Source organism: Lepidochelys kempii, chromosome 3 (assembly GCF_965140265.1).
Source record: "Lepidochelys kempii isolate rLepKem1 chromosome 3, rLepKem1.hap2, whole genome shotgun sequence".
NCBI classification, from domain to species: Eukaryota; Metazoa; Chordata; order Testudines; family Cheloniidae; genus Lepidochelys; species Lepidochelys kempii.
The window spans coordinates 200104443-200127626 of record NC_133258.1 but is presented as its reverse complement, the minus strand read 5'-3'; the positions used below and the strand labels follow the sequence as shown (position 1 = coordinate 200127626).

The following is a 23184-nucleotide window of genomic DNA, read 5'->3' as shown; positions in this document are numbered from 1 at the left end:
TGTAGCTTGAATGCAATTCTGTTGGGATAAAGGAATATCTTGTGAGCTTATTTCTATAAAATTAGGGTCTCCAGTTCAGCAAGGTACTTAAGCATATGCATATCTGTTATTCTTCAGTGGGACTACTCAAAGGATAAAGATACACACCCATTTCACTCTATGGCACCAGAAAGCCATGTTTCCCTCAAAAAAAAAAAAAAAAAAAAGGCACAAAGCTCCTCTTCTTGCCTCCATGCAGCCACCCCTCCCTCCATATCATTTGGGAGCATGTATTTCTTGCATAGATAGGTAGCTCTGCCATGTTTCATTCAAGCTGCTTAGACCTTTAGGGCCGTAGCCACAGCCTGCTGAAACCAATGGCAACGCTCCCATGAATACAATGGGTTTTGGATCAGATCTTTAGTGCACTGAATTTTACCATGAAATAAAGGTGACCGGAGTTGGTCTTTTTTGGTTATCATTAAAGTATCTTTCTTGGATACAGGTCACAGTAATATCACTGCATACGTAATTCCTGGTGAGAGCTCATGTAGACATACATGACCCTGGTCAACACCTGCCATTAGTCATCACTCAGAGCAAAGGCATTTTCATCATCAAGTATGCGATGTTCTCTTGTATTCTTTCCACACCCTCCCCCCAGTCCCACCTGGCAGGACAGGAGGGGACACCACAGCCCTTCGACGCCCAGTCCACATCAAAAACTGTTTAAGGTTAATAATAGGCACACAGTGTAAAGAACGAAGCCAGCCAGCCAGCCTAGAGACAGTGATCTTGGTCATTCCCTTGACGACATCAGACTTGGGATCTCAAGCTTTGATAAAGAGGTTAGAGGAAACATTAACCAATTGGAAAGTGATGAGGTGGAAGAGAGAAGCCCTCTGAAGATATTAAAACTTGTACTGTGCTCTACACCACAGAGCTGGTAGGGTTCAGGCAGTGTTTGGCTCAGCTGCAGAGCTATAAATGTTTCTTTTTGATTTGGGGTGGTGCAGCTAAAGTTAAAAAAAAAATTCAAGTGTGACCAGCAATGTTGGGTACCCCACTTGATATGCCTTGTAGGGGCCTGATTTTCAGAAACTGCTGAGCACCCACCCTCAGAAAAGTTAGGCACCATAAGCTGTCCGTGGACACCCAAATTGATTGGTTGCTTTTTAAGATCTTGGCCGCCAAACATCTTCCAGCTATGGTTTAATTCACATTATGCTGAAGCCTCTTATGCTTGATTTGAATTCATGTGCAACTGATACAAGTAAGCTATAATCGCACTTGGGCATACCCTTTGTCAGCGCTGTTTATTTTATTGATGAAGCAACAGACAGTAGTAGTGAGCTGGAACCTAATCCAGGACAAAGCTAATAACAACTCTGGGTTAAATCCTGGCCTCAGGGAAGTCAAACTCCCTTGGACCTCAATGGGTCTACACTGCAATTAAAAACCCACAGCTGGCCCATGCCAGCTGACTCGGACTTGCAGAGATCAGGCTGTTTAGCTGCAGTGTAGACATACTGGGACTCTCCCACCTCACAAGGTCCTAGAGCCCAGGCTCCAGGCCAAGCATGAACATCTACACCACAATTAAACAGCCCCAAGGCCAGTGAGCCTGAGTCAGCTGGTAGGGGCCAGCTGGGGTGGGGGGGGGGGGTTTACTTGCAGCATAGACATCCCTAATGGAGCCAAGGTTTCACCTTAAGTGCTACAGGGGATACAGCAGAACGGCTGGTGGGGGAAGACAAAGATACAGAGAAGGGAAGGTCAAGTCTAGATTTATTTTTAAATGACCAAATTTCCATCAGGTCCGTTATATGCCATTAAAACAATGAACCCTGCCAGAGCAGTGTCCAGGACACAATGATACTATGCCCTACTTTTTCCAACAGCCCTAAAGAAAAAAAGGTCCAGTAGAATTTTATGGAATTCAACTATTAGGGTTTCATAGGAAATGCTATAGAAGCCTACAGAACTTCAACCATTTAAAAATTTTATTGAAAGCTTAGCATTCCCTGTTAAAAATTCTATGGAGATCTCCTTTAAAGTTGGCCAAATCTACTGTCAGCAAGGTGGTGACACCCCAGGAAGGAGGAAGCGTTTGTGCAGTAGGGTCACTTAGATGACCCAATTAAAAATATACAATGGTGAAGCTATTGAGAAAGTTTAATCAGGAACATATGCAAGAACAAGTCTGCACTGGGTCAAACATGCTGTTTGGGCGGGGGGGGGGGGGGGAGAAACCATGAGGCAGTTTTCTCTGAAGACAATTTTGCTTCCAGAAGATTAGAGCAAAGAAAGGCTTCATTGTGAAGCTTTGGAAAGTCTGTTTCATGAAAAAAAGATGAGCTCAAATAATAGTAGAGATGGCAGAGATCCAGGCTGAAAAAAAATTGCAATCTTACTGTAAACAAGACCTTCATTTTAAATGCAGACCTCTTCCATTTATAATTGGACACTGCCAGCATAGCAGCACCTTTAGATATTTTCCCCCTTGAATGAAGTTTGTGCAACCGAGGCAGAATGGTTCCCTGATCAGTGGTCCTGGACCTCAAATCATGCATGCTGCTCTTTCACAGTGTCATTAGTCACAGCTGACAGGAAGGGACAGCATGGGTGTCACTTATTGGCAGTTTTCATGAGTTTTGTTACGTGAGAACTTCTTAACTTGTGGAACTAGTGGGACTTCTTAGAAAGTTAAGGCCGTTCCTGAATTCTGATCCGTGCAGAGGGATCCCTGTGCCCAGCCACTGCCTCTGTGGGGTCCACACAGGCACAGGGGTTTGCCCCTACAGATTGAACTGAAAGAGTAGGCTTTAACACTTCACACACATCTGTGGATCCCTCTACCATGCTGCGTCTGGAGTCCATTCCAGTCCCAAGCTGTGGATGATTTAAGTAGTTTGTCTTCACAGTTCAAGTGGGGCTCATTGCATTTTGGGGGTGGGAGGGAAGGGGACACAGACGTCAGGATGGCGAACAGAAGGTCTAGTATTTTCTTTGCAACATTTGGCAGAGCATTTCCAACTCCTGGTCAGAAGCAAAACTGCTTATTGTGTTAACAGCAGCATGGGAGTCTTAGGGACCCAGAGAAGGAACCACAATAGAGGCACAAGGCTGAACTCCTAAATTTAGTGGTAGTTTTATACAGTGAATATTAACATTATAGGTATACACACCCCAGTGACAGCTGGATATCAGCAGCACAGCTCACAAGCCATTGGCGTTTATAGCTTCCTCTGACTAGTATGTAAAGCTGAAACTGACCACACAAGGACAAAGAAATTGACCAAACAAAGACATTCCAGGGGAAGATCTTCCCCCTCAAGCATCCCCCATGTTTCAGCCAACTTTATCAGGTGGTGTCTGCTACATATTTTCAGTTCCTGAATACAAATCCCTAGATAGAGAACCTATTCTCCCCCCCGCCCAAGAAAAACAAGTACTACCACCAGTTTCTCATCCTTCATCATTCCAAAATAGTTTGGATAATGACTACGTTAAGTCTCACTGTGGCTTTTATAAAAGTGATGCATAGCCTAGAAAAAGCTTTCAAGGGTGCTTAAGTGACCAACACTTAAATCTCATTGACAGTCAAGAGGATTTAGGTTCCTGGTACTCAAGTAGTTTTTTAAAAAAGGGGACTTAAGGGGTACAATTTTTAAATGTGCTTATTGCCACTTGGATTTTTCCCCTCCCTGGGGACTGATGTAGGCCGTACCAACACATGTCCTCGCTTATCAGACCCAGACCCTGCAATCTGCGCCGCAGATCCCTGCATTGTGTGACTTCCCTACTTCCTGCAAGGTGCTTTAGAACCACATGCAAAGCTCCAGCAGAAGCCCCACCCTCAATTTGTGAGAGAATACAGTCACAAACTAGCCCCGTTCACATAAAAGCCTTTCAGCAGAGAGCTGATTGAGGAGTTTTGAATGAGTAAACCAAAGAATGAATACTTACTAGAAGTGTCATTGCTGTAATCCCATGCCTCAACAAGCAACGTATAGGATCGCTACAAAACAAAATGTATATATATATATTAGTACCTCAAACAGACAGCACCTTTAAAAAAAGCAAACATTTTTAATATGCATCTGATGGGAAAAAATAAAAATCAAATCTCCATCTCTCTCGAGACTGTATCCACTGAAAACATAAATAGGCAACAGATTATACTTGAGACAAACATGATCCTCTTGTAACCTCTTAAGTCACCTTATCCACTCTGACTTGAGACCTTTCACCTTGGATTGCTCATCTTTGTCATCACTAATGCATCTTATGTACTTAACCTGGAAGTACAGCTTTTGACACTAGGCTGTAAGTTAGAATTTAGCAAGTTTGGCAAAAATGCACAGTTGGAGGGGGGAAGAGGAGAGAATAATCAACTGCTTGAAGAGAGTTTTAGTTACGAAATTTCTGCTTTGTATTTAATTTTAGATCCCGACATTTTTTCCATCCTGAAAGCTGGGGTGTTGCAAAGATTATTCAGCTTGCCTCAGCAGTGCAGTCTCTAGAGGGCTTTGCTTTTCAGCACCCCTTTGAAAGCTTTGTCTGCACTAGGCCATCACTGCTCCCACAAGTATCAGGTAACTAAGGCAAAAACTGATGAATCTCCGAAGGGGGCAGGGAGGGAGAGGCTCTGTAAAACAAAGCCTCAGATCACACTATTTGGAAGAATTAGGGAAGCAAGAGAAGCAGTACACACCTGTGTGTCACATTTACAGACAGACTAATCTGCCAATCAGGTCTCTAGCATTCCCATCATCATAATAGTAAATAATCAGCAGCAGCTCCAATAACCAAAGAGACTGCTTCAGGCTGGAAGTATGCCAGGTACTACAGCTAAGCTCCCTTTATCTTCAAACCTGACTCAGGAACAAAAGTCATTAGAACTATCCCCACCTTTATTTGGCTATGTTCTAGCCCGATCCTGTGTTCCCCCCCTCCCACCAATACTGTCATGCTACCAAAAATGTCTAGGCTTACATACAGATTTTTAAAAAGTCAAAAGGTTAAGAATTTAGAAAAAAAGGGAAACAGAGGTGATGGGTTTAATTTAGTCAGATGTCAGTCTAACCTTTTGCAAGGAGGGTGTGTGAAAAAATTATTCACAAGCTAGAATCTTGTGCAAGAGAAGTTGAGATTAGTGAGGTTTATTTTTCACACTCACTTATATTCTTGCCAGCACTAAGTATCAGTCCATTTGTAAAGAGAGTCGCATGTAGCAATTAAATACTATGTTACCGGACACAAAACCACGTTTATAAGAGACTATAGCTGCAAGGTGTAAGCATCAGGCAGACTTCAAAACCCCTCCTGACTTCCCCTCCCCCCAAAAAGTCAAAGCCAACTAATTTCTCACCACTGGACACAGCATGCAGCCTTTGAAGGGGGGGGGGGGGGGAGAGAATCTAGTTTGTGATGGACACTAGCTTGGAATCTAGCCTAAATACGTTTCATATTCAAAGCAGACTCAGATTCCATTTCGTCCACTGATAACTGTGGGAAAATGCTTCGAAAAAAGCAAGCAAAGCTGGGCAAGCCAAGACATGTGCCCAACCTTCCAAGCAAAGTATAGATCGGCCCTAACCATTTTTGGTTAATATTTCATCAATAAAGTTACACATTATTTGTTACTATTCTGGGAAAAGGCTTGCAACTTGGAGAAAATGCTCTGAAACAGCTTTAGAAGGCTTTCCCACACAAGTCAGAGGTAAAAATTCCTGAGACATAATTAAATGTACATTTCATTTCACTTGTGGCATGGCTACCGTCACCTCTCCTCCTCCGTTTAATTACAACACTGCCAAACCCAAAACAGAGAGCATGACATGTTACAGCAAGCTTGCAAAAATATTATGCTACAACTGAGAAATTATGACAACAACTTGCACCATTTCAATAAAGTTAAGGATGTTTTCCTTTTGGCCTTGCATAATTGTTTTGGAAGATGTTCCGTCTAAACTCATAGCAACAGTCCCTGCTTAGTCCTTAGGCTTGTTTACCAACACAATCCACCCTCGAGGAAAGGAAAGGCAGGATCCCTGCTTTAAGAGCTACTGTTGCCACATACCTGTGTAACCAATTTTCAACAAACCACAGGGCTTCACTTAAACCAACACCGAACAGGGCAACCTCCCCAAGCCAGTCCCAAAAAAAAACCAACAACCTAACTTTGCAAGTATTTTTACAGAAAAAAATTTAGCTAAAGAAAGCCACATTTTCTGATTTGGGAGAGAACTGTCATTTCATCCAGTTGGTTGTGCCCTCCCTGACAAAGTGAAAAATTTGTGCTTAAGGAAGTTTATCAATGAGATACTTGTTTTTTGAAACTTAAAAAAAGCTAGTAAACCCCCTAAGATGCAATCAGGTGACTGCATTAATCTGACCAACCCATGATAAGGAATTTCTCTGCAAAGACTACACAGTGTTGAGATGTTAGCCTATTTTAAAAGGTGCCCATCATTCCCACTTTACAGATCAACAGTTAAGATATCTCAGGAATGACTACTTACAGCATGGAGGTTTAATTTTTCCCATGCCCACAACTGACCTCTGCACATCTTTGAATAAATATACATCCAGACACAAGAATTCCATATCATGCACCTTATTCCATCAAAGCAAGGTACCAGGCAGCAAATCAGCAGTGAACTATGATGGAGTCACACCCAATTAGCCACTATAAATCTAATCTTGACCAGAAGGCAAAGATTCAAGTCAGCTTTGGTCTCATGCTAGAAAGGAACTTCAAGCCACTAGTCTGCAGAATGTTCACACTTTCACGGTTTAATCAAAACCAAGAACGTGTTACCATCATGGTCACATCTGAATGATTTTACCAAAGCTAGGAGACAGTTAAAAAAGCTGGTCTTATGCGTGGTAGTATTCAGAGCACTAAACACATTTATGGAGGTGGATTAGATAGCGAAGTGAAACCAAAGAGTTTAGAGAACCTTAAAGGCAGTTCTAAGCCAACAATCACCATATTTATTCCTGATCTGTAGATGACAGAACCCATGAACTTTCATGGCCCTTTAAATCGGTCACTGGGAGTCACTTGTGAGGGTGACAGGATAATGCTGCCTCTTTCCAGATTATTCAGAGCTTTAAATCACAGCCAGAATGGATGCATAATCCAGGAGGGGTTTAAAAAGCAGAGAAGTCTTTGGAAGAAATAGGTGTCAATGTTTTCACGGGGGACTAAATTTCAAGGGCCAAAACTGAGACACATTAAAGAGGCCAGATTTTCAGAAAGCAAGTCCAGAGGACTGTCGGCAGTGGGAAGCAAGCTCCTTTAAAGCCCCCTCCCCCCAAAAAAGTCGTTAGACCCTTTGGGATCTTGGCCCCCCACATGTTGAAGAATACTGATCCAACAGGACAGATCAGCAGAGGAATGTCATTGTCGTTTATGAAGGGATATTCCCCCTTTGGGGGTCACGACTCCTGTCCGAGAGGATTAAGCACCCAAGACACCTGCCGATTCAGTGTTTCACACACTTCGTGACGAGCAGCGGGAAGTCCGATCTGACTTGTATATGCCTCTCTTCTGTCAAACAGGGAAATCAGGTTAACCACAGCAATGCTCAACCTGTGCCCTGACAGCCACATGTGGAGACAAGTCTGCCTTGCAGCTCCCCACTCGCTCTGCCTGGGTCTCCGGCAGCGTGCCAATCCCTACGCACTCCAGCCTGGAACAGGAGACCTTGAGCTGAGAGCCACAGCAACTCCGCCCATTAGCTAGAAGGGGGCGTGGCAGGGAAGAAAGGAAGAAATGAGGAACTTTTTAAAACCTCCAGGGGGCGGGGAGAGCGAGACAGACAGCCCAGAACAGATTTACAGCTAGCCACAATACCACTTCCTCAGATTGCTCAGCAAGGTTCTCACTGCAGTGCCACATCATCACATGACGACAGAGTCAAGACGACACCACACGAACGCCCGATCACATCAGGGCCATCCCGTTGGCTTCCACTCCATCTGCTGTCAGAGCTGAAGACGACTGGTTTGCTATATTTCACTGGATGGCCCCTTCGGCAGGAGAAGGAAGAGGAGAGAGACACTCATCTCCTTCGCTGAGCACAAGGTAGCTTGCAAGTTTCTCACTGGGCCTCCCTATGTAAAACATAACCCTACAAGTTTTACTCTATATACCCAAGATGACATTGCACACCACTCAGGTTTTGTTTATGCAGGCAGTAACCTCACCTCCCATAGGCCCTGGCTTTCAAGAATTTCAAAGGTTATATTAACACCCTTCGCATGCAGGGCAGGGTATCTGAGGACCAATCACAATGTGCCCATGGGATAACACACTCAGCTTTTGACAGAGCAACTTTTTGCACCATCTCGGCTCTGCTGAGCGAGGTAAAACACTTTATTGCCACATTAAGAATGGGCCATACAAACAAATGTAACTACATTAGCAGCTGCCAGGAGCCTCTCTCTTTGACAGCACAAGCCAAACTGGTCAAGAACTTCTCTGTGATACAGCTGTCCTCCTCCTGCCAAACGATGAAGGACACAAAATTACCGCTATCCAAACTATGTGTGCTGCATCCAATAAACCAGGCTGATCTCTGATCTGGCAAGCCTGCTGGAATAATGAGTATCCTGTGAATACATAATGTGCTGAAGTTGCCATTGTGTGAAGTCAGTCCATGGTTTGTCTGGGAGCCGAACTCTGCTGAGTCTACTGCTGCTTCCTGTTGCTTGTCCTGTATTAGCATTATTTTTGGATAGGCCCCATTATGTCCTGTAATCCTCACTGCAGTCAGTATGGCCACGCTATTGTTCTTGGTTAATATTAGCAGTCAATGCCTCCGTCTGGGTGGCCGGACTACAATGTATTCTAATCACAGCACTAGAATGCACTAACCAAACAATGCGCCAGAAAAAGATCTTTAAAAAACTATGGCATCTCAATTTTAACAGACTTCTGTTTGGGGGGCAGCAGGGGGGGGAATCTCAGCAGCAGGGTGCAGAATATTACAATAGCATTTTAATCAGTGCCTTATCTGATTACAAGGTTATTTCTTCACAAAGCTCTCACTTGTCACCAAAAAGACCCAGTAAGTAGGCCAAGATGTCAATGGTCACTTTAAACCCTCTCCAATAAGATTACCCACTATTCTAGTCCTTCTCCCTACCTGTTTAAAGCATCCCAGTGATAATTAAATGCACCAGTTACAAAAGGGTGGCAAGGTTAATAGAGAAAATACCTAGTAACCAGCCAAGCAAAACAGTCAGGTTCACACAGAGCAAGCCTGAACAAGAGGCCTTTCTACTTATTACCCAAGTGCATAAAACCTGGGCTGAGCTGGGAAAGGAATCAATGTTTGACTATTTACAAACCACTTTAACTGCCTCTATCCACATTTTACAGTTTCTTCGGAACACAACAACAGTAATGAGTGTAATTGATGCTGTAGAGCAGGGACCATAGAATCACCAGTTCCATGCAGTCACACCACTCAGTTTTCTTTTGACATCTTTCCCCATCTATAAGATGCATGTAGGTTACTGGCATTTACTAAAAGACCCTCAATGCTAGTGATTCTACACTAAGTGTGAATTCAGGGTTTTTAAGAACAATCCTGTTCCCAGTTTGTTTTTAAAAGTGTATTAAAGAACTGTAGGTGAAATCCACAGGTGCCATATGACTTTTAAATTACTGGACTGAGCCTGGGAAAACAGCACCTAGTTTTTATTAAAAAATCTCTAGTCTAGAGACGAAATAGCATCTCATGTAATGAACTGCATCATCAGTTTTAACAGCAATAAGAATTAGTGTGCTTGCACTCTAATCTCAGTTCATAATGAAATAAAGGGACATAAGGTTCTAATTAACCTGAGGAAAGCTAACGCAAAAGGTATCAAGTCTTATGCAATACAAAGTCAGATATTCAGCTACATAGGTTATGAGATGACAGTGCCAAATTTTATATATATATGGAAGCTTCTTTAGATATATATATATATATAGATAGATAGATAGATATATATATATAGATATATATATATATATATATATATATCTGTGTGTGTGAGATATCTAAAGAAGCTTCTATATATATATATATATATATATATATATATATATACACACACACACACACACGCTTTAAGGAGGGCTACCCTGGGCCCATTCAGCTCCCACCGAAGTCAGATAGAGCAAGCCTTTATTTAATCAAGAACAAACTAAAAGTACCTACATACAAAAAAGAGTTAGTGGGACTGATTTACTTATGGACGGACTACAGCTATAAGCACTGTAATAAAATGGATTCACACTGAAGGTGAAATCCAAACTGGACTGGAACATAAGCGTCCCTAAAAAAGTGATAGATTAGGAGTGGAAGAGGTACCTTTTAAAAACACATCACTCCTCTACATTCCTAGGAAAGAGTTTGAATGTGGATGCCAGTTATTTTCCAGAATGTCATTTAATATACACACTCCATTTTGGATAATACCGCCCATTCAAACCATGGCACTCAGATGGGGAAAAATACTGTTTACCAATAATTAAAGTGGTAAACGTGTTCCAATGTTGATATATTCTTCTTCCTTGGACAGGGGCACTACCTAAAATTAGGGATGTTGATATTACACACGTCTGTTAAAACCTATAACCAGCAACAAACAAAAAAAAAGTCTTTATATTTCTGGCTAGCGTCTACTAGAAGAAAATATGTAATGCCAGTTCAGAGTGTTTCTTTCACATCTTCAGGAACAGGCATAAATTTTGTTGATAAAAAGGACAGACAGCTAGTGTTTTCTTAGCCAAAGGGTGAAATCCAAAACTTTTCTTTAAGTTTTACAGTGAAGCAGTTTAGAGGTTTTTGCACCTCAGATTCTTGGTGCCCTGACACAATTTGCCAATTAAATGATTACAAGGATCACAAATTTTTTTGAAATCTGATCTATGGACACCATAGAGGCTGCCAACTTTGACCTGCCTCATGGTTACAGCCTCAATGAAGCCGAAGGTAACTCTTTGCATAAACACAACATTAATGCTGAACTTTGTTTGCTGAATGAACGCAGGGCTCCTTTAAAGCATGAGAAGCCATGAGATTTTGCAGTCCATTTTGGAAAATGCCATTCTTATAACTGATTCTAAATTAATCCTTTTGGATTTTGACTGACCATTTATGACAGCAGAATTATGCTCAATAACCTGCAAAGACAAACTTCAATGTAAGGAACAAGGAAGATTTTGGTTTGAAACATCCCTATAGGTTTCATGGATGTACAAAGTTCTGAAGAAAGTTCCTGGTGCCTTAAAATGAACTGTTGTATTTAGCTAAAGTATAGTTGTATTTTTAAAGAAGAACTGCAATTTGCACATTCTTTGGCTTAGGGCTGCAGGTGCAGCTTTCTGGATGTACTCTTTATTTCCTTCATGCTGGTCCACTGCCCTGTTGCCTAGCAACTTATTCAAGCCTCCAATCACTTAAATGAATTTACAGCTCACTATCTCCACTCCCATTACTCACAAGGGTACATATCAAAACCTACACAACAGCAAATCATGCAATGTTCTTAGAAGGCGAGTTCCAGCTCTTCAGATCTACATTCGTTTTAGGAACTGAATCTAAGAATTAAAGTGATCAGCGCAAACTTGGATTTTTGTTGTTTTGTTTGTTATTTTTAAAAACACCCTGCCTGGTGCATAAAAATCTTTACAGATCTAAAAACATCTTAACTATTTTCAACACAAGACACAGAGAAGCAGTTTGGCATAGGAAAAAAAGATGTCAAAAAAAGTGTAGTCAAGGCAACAAGGCTTCCTGATGTTACTCACTAAAGCAGGAATGTCCAAGAAAAGCCCTTCCTCAAACAGAAAGATAACAGAACTGATGCATATTCAGAGGCTACTACGAATTGCCAACTGGCAATATGATTAACACTTAGCTCTGCCTTCTGTTAACCTTCAATGGAATTCTCACTTTGGTGTATACAAGTCAAATCTGTATCTGACAAATCGTTACAAGACAAACTTTTGTCCTCACGCTTAAGATAGGGAGAAAATAGCATTTTAAAGTAATCATAAACGTGGTAATTGAATGGAGTAGGACCAAAGTTTCCATTTCAGAGTTACATTAGTACCACATTATAAGGGATTCAATATTCTCTTCGTATCTTTAAAAAAAGATTAGGGTCTCTTGAAATGTTTGGACTAAAATTAGAGATGCAAACTAAGAGCTTTGCCACATTAAGTATTCCTTTGTTCAATTGCTTTAAGAACCACAGTGGCTAGTAGTAAACACCATTTCCCCATGGAAGCGAAAGCAGGTTCGATAAATGAACAAATAGGTGATCAATCTTAGAACAGCTTGTTTTCTTTGTGGGGCATGAAACAGTTACAGAGTTCTAGCATAGGAGTCAGCACTTCTAACTTTACACCACCCAAAAGACTTTTGAGAGGTGATGGTGCAAAGATGGGGTTCTACTATCCTGGGATTCCCTGGCTTGATTAGATCCAACTAACAGGACAATGGAAGCAAGTCTTTCACTAAGTGGAGACCAGCTTAATACATGTAGCCAGGGTTGTGGTTGTTTTTTTTTAAATGCCTTCAACTTTTGCACATCTGTGAATAAGTTACCAAAAAACTGAACACACTTGAGAGTGTTTTTAAAAAAAACATGCAAGATAAAAACCAGCCTAGATCAACCCAGCCTCTGTGAAAACGTCAGAGCCCAGAGCAGAAGCACCACAGCCCCTGGCAGTACTTAAAATACCACCGATTTTTACAAAACCCTTGATCCCTTCGATGGGATATTTGAAAGGAGATAAAACTTATAAATTTTTTTTTTAAAATAGGGCTTACACTTCCAAACAGTTGTGCAAACTATACTATCGTACTTTGTAACGCTTCAGAACATGGGCTTGGGTTTATCCCTGCAGCCTTCAGTTCCCGGGGGGGGGGGGGGGGACACACGACAAAAAGCCCCAACCTGACACTCACTAAAAGCAGGTAGGAGGCAGCACAGGGCTGGCTGCCTGCTTCGAGATTATGGAGTCCGTGCCCGCACGACAACCGGAGGGAGCGGGCGGGACCGTGATGGTGATCCAGGGACTCCTTGGGTTCTTATCCCATGCGGGTGGGCCAAGCTTGGGAGAGGGTGAGAAGCGGACATAGGCTTCAGTCTCACCAGCAAGGGTAGCGGTTGGGGCTGGGAACTGACACGCCCTCCTCTCCCAGCATGCAGTTAAGAGCACTTTACTTTCTTTCCTTGCAAGGAAGCCCAGGTGCCCAAGGTCAGACTCCTAAAACCATATTAAGGCACCTAGGTTAGAACGGCCTGACCTTCAACAATGCTGAGCACTCAGATGGCCCAGTGAAGCTATGTTTGCTCAGCACCGGGGGGGGGGGGGGGTTAAAGGCATCTAAGCTTTTGGGGGGGGGGGTGCTAAGTTTAGGCACCTAGCTTTGAAAAGCTTAGCCAGTTTAGGAGACCCTAACAGAACTGGAGTATACACATTACAGGTATACAGCAAGAGGAGGGGTGTTGTATAGACAGCTGATGTACTCCAAGCAGTGGTTTCATGACCCATTTGAAAAACGGACTATATTCAGGGCTTAAATTCAGCCACAGCTGTCAGGAGCTCCAGTAGATATTCTCAACCCCCCAGAGTTTTCAGAATCACAGCATGTGTGTGTGTGTGGGGGGGGGGGAGTTCATGGGGGGCTCCGGGAAACACTCTTGAGAATTTAAGCCCGGATCCTATTAAAGCTTCCCAGTAAGAGCTAACAGCAGTTCTAGCAAAGCACATGGCCCTGGGCCCCACCTCCTTGTGGTCTCTGCCCTGCCACTGAGTTTGCAAACACAGCTGTTGGGGGAGGGAGGGGTGCTGGGAACCCAGGAACATGGAGCCAACTATCCAGCGGTGCGGGGGGGGGGGGGGAGTCCAATGTACCAAGGTGGAAAGTTAAGCCGGGCTCTTTTCTTTATTTAGCTTCTGGAGTCTGCAAGTGCCTCCAAGCCGGTAACAAGATTCCCTGGGAAGTTGGCAGCTAGTTTGCAAATAGCAGCAGCAGCAGCTTCCATCAACACCAAGGCCTGCAATGAGATGCCCCTTGGGGAAAGCAGGCAGCTTCCCCAAACACTCCCAGGGAAGGGAGCCAGGCATGACACACACTGTTCACATGGGATCGCTGGACAGCCCGCCACTCTTTTGGCCGCTGCACAAGCCTTAACTGGCAAAGGGGGGGAGTGAACTTCTGACCTTACAACTCTTAAGAGCCTTATTGGTGCTGTAAAGTGCAGCGATCCTGGGTTCGCTCCTCTGACCCACTGAGAGCAGGAGCTGATTTGAAAGGCACTAACAGGGTTTGCTTAGGGGGTTCCCTTCCCTCTTTGTAAAGAGAGGATCCACTCCCCTCCCCCCCCCCGGGCCCCACACTGACTTCACAAGCCCCCCACGCCCATATTACAACTCAGAGAAAGGCTTCCATGCACAGCACCTGGGAGCACCCCCTCCCCCGCGCAGCACGATATTGACTCACCGGCCAGGCAAAGCTGAACGGGAGAACAATCCGGTTCCTTTCGTTATTCCGGCTGTACTTTAAATTAAAGGTATTTCCTCCGATGACAGGCGTAGATCCGGAGCCGAAGCTGCAAGGGCCGCCTGCAGAGACCCGGGATTGATACTCCTTCAGGCAAACTTTAAAATACGTATCACACTCGTCTCTGGTACACTTTCTATCTCCTGGGTTTCGGGGGCCATCGCAACAATTCCCATTTTGCAATTCGCCATTGACGTTTTGCATGGATAAGATCTCCAGTTCGAACTGTCCGGACGCTCGAGTCACCTGTTCGCCCCAAGACAGGGAGGGAGAGAAAGGGATCACTGGGCTGTTTGGCTGCTTTAAGCGGCTGCAACCAGAGCGCGAAGGCCGGGGGAATTCAGTCCCAAACGGAGGGGTTTTGAAAGCGAGTTACGCACACCGCCAAGCGCCAAACTTGCAGCTCCCGGATCATCGGGAGGGCAGGAGACCAGAGTCTCCTCTCCACCGCCTGCCAGGAGCGCTGCAAAGGAGACCCCCTCCCCGCCCCCGGGGAACCGGGACCCCGGCTTTCAAAGCCTTAAATTGGGTGTGCGTATCAGATCGGTCCAACAGGGACATCACAACCCGGGGCCACCTCTTGGGTAAACCGCGGAGGTTTTTAAAACGCCTCCAAAATTGATCCGCACGGAAGTCTCGAGGGAAGAGTGCCCTGAGCCTGGTTAATAAAAAAAAGAATTGGTCAGGAGCGACTTGCACCAATTAAGGGGCTTTTGAAAATCAAAGTAGGGAACCGTGCAGCAATTGCATCTTGCTGAAGGACGGACCCACCCACCCCCCAAGCTAGGCTTAAATCTCACTAAATGAGTCCAAAAACACCTTGCCTGCAACTCTTGCGCGTCGTTTAAGGATTGATTTTTTTTTTGCGGGGGGGGGGTGGGGGGTTGCACATAAGGGGCCCCTGCAGAAAGGGCGACGCGGGGACCGCCGGAGGACGCTCCCCTGCCCGGGCCAAAGCGCAGCGACGCCCGGCTGCCGCGCAAGGAAGCGGGGGCTGGCCCGTGCCGCCGCAGCCCCCCAGCGCGCGGGCGCTCACGCACCTTTCCCCGCAGGCAGAGCAGGGCGAGGAGCAGAGGGGCGAGGGCGGGTCGCCTGGGTCGGGGCATGCCGCCTCCCTGCGCGCCGCCGCCGGCGCCGAGACCGCCGCCGCTCCGGACTCGCGTAGACTCCGCCGCGGGGAGCATGCACGGGGGGCAAACGCCGCCGCCGCCGCCGCCGCTTGTCACCGGCTCCTCAACAGCGCCCCGCTCGAGCCCGGCAGCCTCTTATCCTCCCGCGGCCGCCCTCGCCTTTTCTTCTCTTGCCCTCGCCTTTTCTTCTCTTTTCTATGGCGATTATTCGGAGCCTTTTCTTCCTTTCAAAGCACCGGCCGCCGCCGCCGCGCGGCTCAGGGCAGCACAATGCGGCCGCCCCCCCCGGGAGACACATGCGACGCGCCCAGAGAGAGGGAGCTGGAAGCCCGTCTGGGAGCCCCGCCGCCGCCGGCCCGCTTCATCTATCCCGCGGCCGCGGGAGGGGAAGCCGCAGCCGGCGCATGCGTCTCTATTAATATGCATGAGGGGGTGGGGGGGTGTGGGGGGGGGGGGGGAGTGGCACCGCCTGGTTCCCTGGAGGGAGCGGGGGAGGGGAGAGCGATAGCAGCAGGGGTGGGGCGGGAGCTGCGCGGCAGGTGAGAGCAATGGCCGCCAGGTATGGGGGGGGACGGGGGGGGGATAAGGATGAGCTGGCCACAACGAATAGCCTGACGCAGCGGGCCAGCGTGGACGGGGCTTGCAGCAAGCCAAGGTGTCTCTTGCAGGAGGGGGGCGATCAACGCCCCAGGGGCTGCTGCCTGCAGCCGGGACCGGGGGGGGGGGGTGTTAACCCTTTGGGGTGCAGCCCAGGGGGCTAAGTCCCATCCCGCCCCCCCAGCCAATGCAAAGCGCAGGCAGGGTGCGGAGCCCCGCCGGGAGGAAGAGGGCTCGGAAAGCCCGCTCCCTGCTGAAGCCAGGTAGCGGATCCACCGCTGGCCTTAGCAGCAGCCCCTAGGCAGCGGCAGGGAAGTGATTTCAGGCGAGCCCCCCCCCCCGGGAAAGGATCCAGCCCAGACTGAGGGAGGAAGGGGCAGTAGCGACGCCCACGTGTGTCTGCAACAGGAGCACCCTCCAAAAGATTGCAAAGCCTCTGGGGGCTTGTCTAGCAACACCACCAATAACCGCCCCCCCCCCTTTTTACACTCTGCGATCGCAGCGCGGGGGGCACCGGCGTGCACACGAGGGGGGGAACCCCCCAAGTGATCTGGCAGCCCCTGGGCCGCGGTGAGGGGCGAGCCTGCCCTGGAGAGAACCTGCTGCTAGCCACGTGGGCAGGGCAGCGAACCCGTCGCCCTCTACAGCCCAGGCGCTCCGGGTGCGCCCGCTTTGGGTTCACACGGCTTCCCCCGGGCGTCTCTGGAGCCGCCTGCTAGTGGCTGGGGAGGGGCTGGCAGCGCTTGAATCCCCTTGGGGTGCGGGAAGGACTCTGCCGTCTGCTGCCTTGCGAGTGGAAGCTGCGCTGGGGGCCCTGCACCTGTAGGCGGCTCCCAGCCGTGCCCGGCGGGGAGCGGAGTTGGGGGGAGAGGTCTGCCGGGGGTGGCTGTAGGGGAAATGGGCTGGCACCGCTCCTAGCAACGTGGGCCTTCCAGCTCTTGTATGGGCTACATTTCCTTCCCTTATTGGGAAGGCAAGAGACAAGGAGGGATTCCCTAGTCACACAGCCCAAGGCTGGATTAAAGCAGCCAGGGACCCCCACTCCCCCCAGGCATTATGGGATCCCCTCCTCTCCCAGAGAGGCAAAAGCAGTGGTATGTGAACCCTTCCCTGATCCTCCATGAGGAGCCCCAGAAAAGCAGGGGGTACCCAGTGCTTACCCCCCTTATCAGAGAGTATTTGTGCATGTGATTGCAGCAGGCTGCTTCTCCTGCCAAACACACAGTCCTCTGCTGGGGGGGGGGGTCCAGTAGGGCTTCCCAGAGCAGTGGGTCTTGGAGTTAACAACCCCTGCAGTTGCACAAGGTAGTTCACTCAGTTGTTGTCTCAGGCTGTCTGCAGACTCAGGCAGGCCCCACTGTATGGCTAACATATACTCGGCCACACTTCCATGCTTTTCTTTGCAATCATGAGGGCTAGAAACTTTTCTCTTTTTTTAGAGGAATGCTGAGATTCTGACACAAGCACATGGTTCCAGGCGCTGGGAGGCGGGAAATACCTCCCACCTTCTAACTGAACCCTGATTTAAGAGGCTGTACTGTTCATCCAGCAATGCAAAAGCCAACCTCAGAACCAACATTCTTTTCCTTGTTTTCAGTTCTATGGCAAAAGTGAATTACATATTTGGGAATAATACCTGTGTGACGTTATTACACAGGTACATCACCCTCTTCGAAAATAAACCTGGTATGATGAGAAGTTCTGTGCATCTACAACTGGTGGTTCGGGGAGGTTCAATCTCATTAGATAAACACTGTTAGTTCCCAGTCCTGCAAGCATGAGTTGTACCATTGATTTCATTGGGGCTGCTTATATGTATATAGAGCTAAGCATATGCCCAAGTGTTTGTAGGATCAGTGTTTGCTTAGAACTTGTTCATGTTAACATGGCTACTTAGACTAGCCTTTCAAAACAGTGTGAATGGACTAGGACCATTTCTATTTCAGTCCATGTTTTAGCATTCCAGTTTGCAGGAGGCTATACAATAATATCCAACATTATTTTGCAAAACTACCTCTACAGAGGGACCTCGCTGACCGCCACAGCTGAGTGGAGGCTACTCCATGCTCATGAAGACCTAGTCCACAATGAGATCTCACTTGAAGAGATAGTCATTTCCAAAAGACTCTTGGGTCCAGAAAGAGGCAAATGTAAAATTAGTTTCCTTCTTATCTTTGCTGTTTGGAATCTTCAGCACAGGACACAACAAATGCCACATTTTAAGTATGCATAGGCCCTGATCCTGCAAACACTGAGCATGTACTTAGCTTTACAGATGTGAGTAGTCTTACTGAAGTCAATGGAACTACTCACATATGTAATGTTAAGTATGGGCTTAAAGTTAGGCACATGCTTAAGTGTTTGTAGGATTAGTTTCACACAGATCACCTTTAATTAACTTGTGAGCTCAAGTACAAGAGTTTGATACTATAGTAGCAATATTATCACAGCTACCAAGGATTTGAACGCTAAAGATTTGCTAATGTATTACTCTTCACCGTGTTCCTGGGGGTGGTGAACACTTGTGTTTTATCCATGAAGTGGCTGCATTTTGGTGGAGGATGAACTGACTTCTGTGCTTATTTGAATGTGTGCTCCTTAGACTGCACATTCAATTCCAACGTTATTCACCCAGTGTTACTCTGGGGCTTTAACTATCCTGTTGCCTGCTAGCATGCACTGTGCCTTAAGGGCAGGTCCGGGGCTGGGCTTTAAGTGAAAGGTTACTCAACCTGATGAGTACTTCCCAGTACTCAGGAAATGTAAAGTTATGGTTCCCACACTATCCATGACTCAGTCACCTGGCACATTAACTGCATTTATAGAAAACTGCTTATCTAAGCAACTCAGAGTGTTTTGCAAACATTAATGAATTAAACCTCTCAACATCAGTATTAGAATACACATTTTACAGATGGGTAAATCAAGGTACAGAGAGATTAAGTGACTTGGGCAAAGTCATGCAGTGTGTCAGTGGTAGAGGTGGATAGAAAGAAGGGGTGACGTTCTGGCCCCGCATAAATCAATGGGAAAATTTCCATTAATTTAGTGAATTCAGAATTTTACCCCAGAAGTCCTAATTTTCAGTCCCCACCTCTGATCACTAGACTCACAGGTCCAGCTCCTCAATTGGTGTAAATCAGCATAACTCCACTGAAGTCAAGAGCACTAAGCCAATTTACACCAGCCCATGACCTGTTTCTGTGACATACATTGATCAGCATATGCAGTAATATACAAATATTACATGTGCCCAAGGGAGCTGAATTGTGGTTGCTTTGGGAGCCATAACAGTGCATTTAAAATCTCAGTCATAATGTCACATTAGCTTAGGGCCAAATCCTAAAAGGTATGGACCCAGCACAACTTCCCTGGAGGTCAGTGGGAGATATGGGAGCCTACCAGGTTCTCGGAACCTTTCACGATTTGGCTCGGAGCTTTTTGCATTGTGCGAAGTTACTTTCTGCTAATCTTCCCATTCTGACATAATTAGGTTACAGCCACGTTCGCAGCTATAAATATGTGGCAGGCTCTGGGCCAGTGTTACATGTAATGTTGCACTTCAGCTCTGAATCAGTTTCCTAATCTAGCATCTGGATCCTGCTCACATTGAAGTCACTGCGACTATGCCCAGGTCTTTGGTAGGACCAGAATCATGGCCTTTAGAAAGAGTGTCTGGGTTGCAAGGATCTGGTGTCATGAAATCAATTCTTTTGTGCATTAGGGAAGTTGTAATTTCCTTTTAAAGGTCTATGACTCACTGGATTACAGCTAAAAACAATCCCACAGGATTGCTTTAAATCACGCAATATAAGGGCAAACTAAGAACAGCACTTTTCAAAATTCTTCAGACAGGAGTTTGATTCTGCTCCCACTGAAGTCACTGGCAAAACTCCTGTTGATGTCTGGTGCAGATCGGGGCCATACGGCGAAATTCATGCAGGATCGTGGGGGCTGAGTTCTGTGCCGGCTCTGCATAGGCCACTATAGACTGGCGTTCAGGAGAGGGGCTAACCAGTGGGTCAACAATTACATGGATAGAGTGGTCATGAAACCTCCCGTGGTAGCGTGTGAAGGGAGGTTCGCAGCTGTAGAGGGGCTACAGAATAGTACCAAGCCCCGCCCGCACGCTCGGAGGCGGTTTCCTTCCTCCAACCTTCTCCTGTCCAAACCTCATTTACACCCACTGTTGGGTGGGTTTGAAGGGTAAGTGTCACCCACTAGGTAATTCTTTATCTTGGGGTTGCATTCCCTTTGCAAAATGCAGCCTTTTGCAAGAATACGCGCCATTTCACTGAGTCACAGGTGCCTTCCAGTTAAAGTCATGTCCATAAATGCCCCCGGAACACTTTCTTTCCCTCCTATTATCCTGAAATTGACCCTTCCGGTTGGGCAAGCATGGCAGTGACAGATACAGTGATTGTGGCTGTGCCACTTCATGGCTGGCTGACACACATTTCAGAGCAACACATTCCACCCGATGAACCCATTTGCACAGTTGAGTGATCTAAACTTAGAAAGTTAATTTCTCTAATTACAAAGTGAGACTGAACTCCTTTAAAGCTTGTCATCACCTGAATGGAATGGGAATTACACTTCCATAATCATTTAACAGTCGGAAACTAATGGGAAATATTTAATGTGGAGGCCACTCCCCTAATTACATTCTATTTAACAAATGGAATAGAGGGGAAAACAGCCATATTTTAGAAGTTGGGCTAGCTGCTGAGGTTTTAGAGAGATTCAGCTCACCAACTGGCCAAGCAATCCTTTTAAATAACATGCTTATTTCCAGGAAGGCTGCAATTCTTCAGACCCAGCAGAGTTTTAAACCTATAGCCCTAGGCCAAGATTTTCAAAAGTGACTAATGATTTTGTGACTTTGAAAATCTATCCATTGAGTCTCTGTGTGCCTCAGTTCCCCGTCTGTACCTCACAGGGTGTTGTGAGGAAAGCTGTATTAAAAACTACCTTAAAACTTTATCCAGTTGTAATGAACTATTATTCCGAACGGTTATTTCCCCAAGAAAAATAATACAATTTCTCCCTTACCTTTATGTATTTGTGTGTGTAAAAATGACTTTTATGGCTGTTACGTGCTAATCCTTTAAGCATGGGAAGCCTCCACATTGACCTGTGAAATAATTTCTTTGTCACGTTATTCTTCACCCGCAATTGAATTCTTTCACATCAGTGATCGGATCACAGATCTCTGTGTTCTAAAAACAAAGAGATGAGGCGTAAGTCTGAACTCTGGTTAGGGGTACATCTTATCAAATCAGACCAGCCTACAGGAGGTGCAAGGACCATGACACTGAGCAGTACTGGCATCTCTATCAGGGACAAGATGACGCTTGCATTTGATAAACTGTAACCTCAGCTATTCTTGGTCCATTGCAAATGTGACTGCAGTGAAACCTGCGCTAAAGACTATCTCCAATAAGCAGCGCCCTGGTTTAAGACACCTCCTGCTTTCCAGTTTTCTAATTATCCGTTGTTATTTGACGATCACTTCAATTAGCCAATCCTACTAGGTCTTTGACTAGTTGTTGAGGTCCAGTTTCATTGTATTTGTAACTGAAGCATGAAAATGTTCCAGTGTTTTCACATTTTCACTCTCTCTCTGATGTTGAATTTTTGTTTGATTGCGGCGTTTTGGTATATTTGTTATGTGCTCTCTTCATCTCGGAATATCCTGAGAGCAGTTCACCTGAACCATATTGGAGTGCTTCCTAACACTGAGGGAGTGAGCCTAAAGAATAGGGTTGTAGGGGTTGCAATTTGAAATTTACATGCACAGTATTTGTCCTATTGCTTACGCTCTTTTGCCCAGGATATTTCTACCCGCGGCTGCTACAAAATTACACGCACTGGTGACATTTATTCCTCATGAATGATGTACGTGGAGTTACCCCAGGGATGCATTTAGAACAATATGACCACAAAGGCCCTGATGCCACAAAGTACAAAAGCAAGTGCCTATATTTAAGCACAAGAGTAAACCCAGTTAAAGTTAGGCATGTGCTTAAGTAATTCAGGCCCAGATCCCGAAACGCACTTGCCAAAAAACACCCTGGCCGAGCTGCGTGGAAAATGTTTCCCCAGGAAATTAAAAATGTACACAGTGGCATGATAGCATATGCTTACCTAGTCCTTTGGCATTGGCTGCACGCAGCTGGCTAGTAGAAGCTACTTTTTGGGTAAGGTAAGTGTTTTGAACAAAGCCTTGGCCCCAAAGGGTATGTAGCATCCATAGTGGCATGGCTGGCACTTGACTGTTGGGCAAAGAGTTGAAAAATGGCATGCCACAGCTGTAGGCCAGACTTTGTTCTGAGTGTCATACTCAGCTAAAGCCCGTCATCGCAAAGGGAATAATTTAAAAGTGGGCGGTACCATTTCCAATGTGCACTGAAGCTCCAAGGTGAGTGGAGTATGTGAGTGGTCTCAGCCTCAGGTGTAATGATACTTAGACCACCTGGAGCTACTGGCCAAACCCCATCAGAGTTGGCCTCAGTCGTTTTTCCTTCCCAGGTAGATAATTTGAGTTCTATGCAGCTTACTCTATGTGGATCCTTCAAACGGGAGCTTAAAACCACAGATTGTGTCAATTCTGAATGGATATTAAAAGTGCCATAGATATGGATTGATGTCAGGGTCTCACAACAGGAGGGCTTTGCTGGGTGTCCTTAGTTAACATTTCCCTTCCCCCACCTCCATTGATAGGCAGTATGCTGTGTCCTAGTTGCCTGGTGCACTCCATCCTAGAGCCAGCTGCATTCAGTAGGGCCTCATCCTGTTCTCGTGGAACTCACTGGGAGTTTTGCCATTGAATTTGATGGGAGCAGCTCCAGAATTTGTAAAGCATAGTTTGTAAAGGATGCCCAGTGTAA

The 23184-nt window shown here is 46.0% G+C and overlaps 1 protein-coding gene across 2 annotated transcripts in view; it reads right to left on the bottom strand.

The window, feature by feature from the left end:
• JAG1 (jagged canonical Notch ligand 1) overlaps window positions 1–16074 on the bottom strand; it is a 36134-nt gene extending 20060 nt beyond the window's left edge. For both annotated transcript variants that reach the window (XM_073339607.1, XM_073339606.1), the window contains exons 1-3: window positions 15608–16074; window positions 14508–14813; window positions 3949–4000 (exon numbers count right to left, since the gene is read on the bottom strand). In XM_073339607.1, coding sequence (XP_073195708.1) covers window positions 3949–4000; window positions 14508–14813; window positions 15608–15751 — 502 coding nt within the window. In that variant the 5' untranslated portion in view covers window positions 15752–16074. The remainder of the gene's footprint in view (window positions 1–3948; window positions 4001–14507; window positions 14814–15607) is intronic.
• Window positions 16075–23184: the final 7110 nt, after the last annotated feature.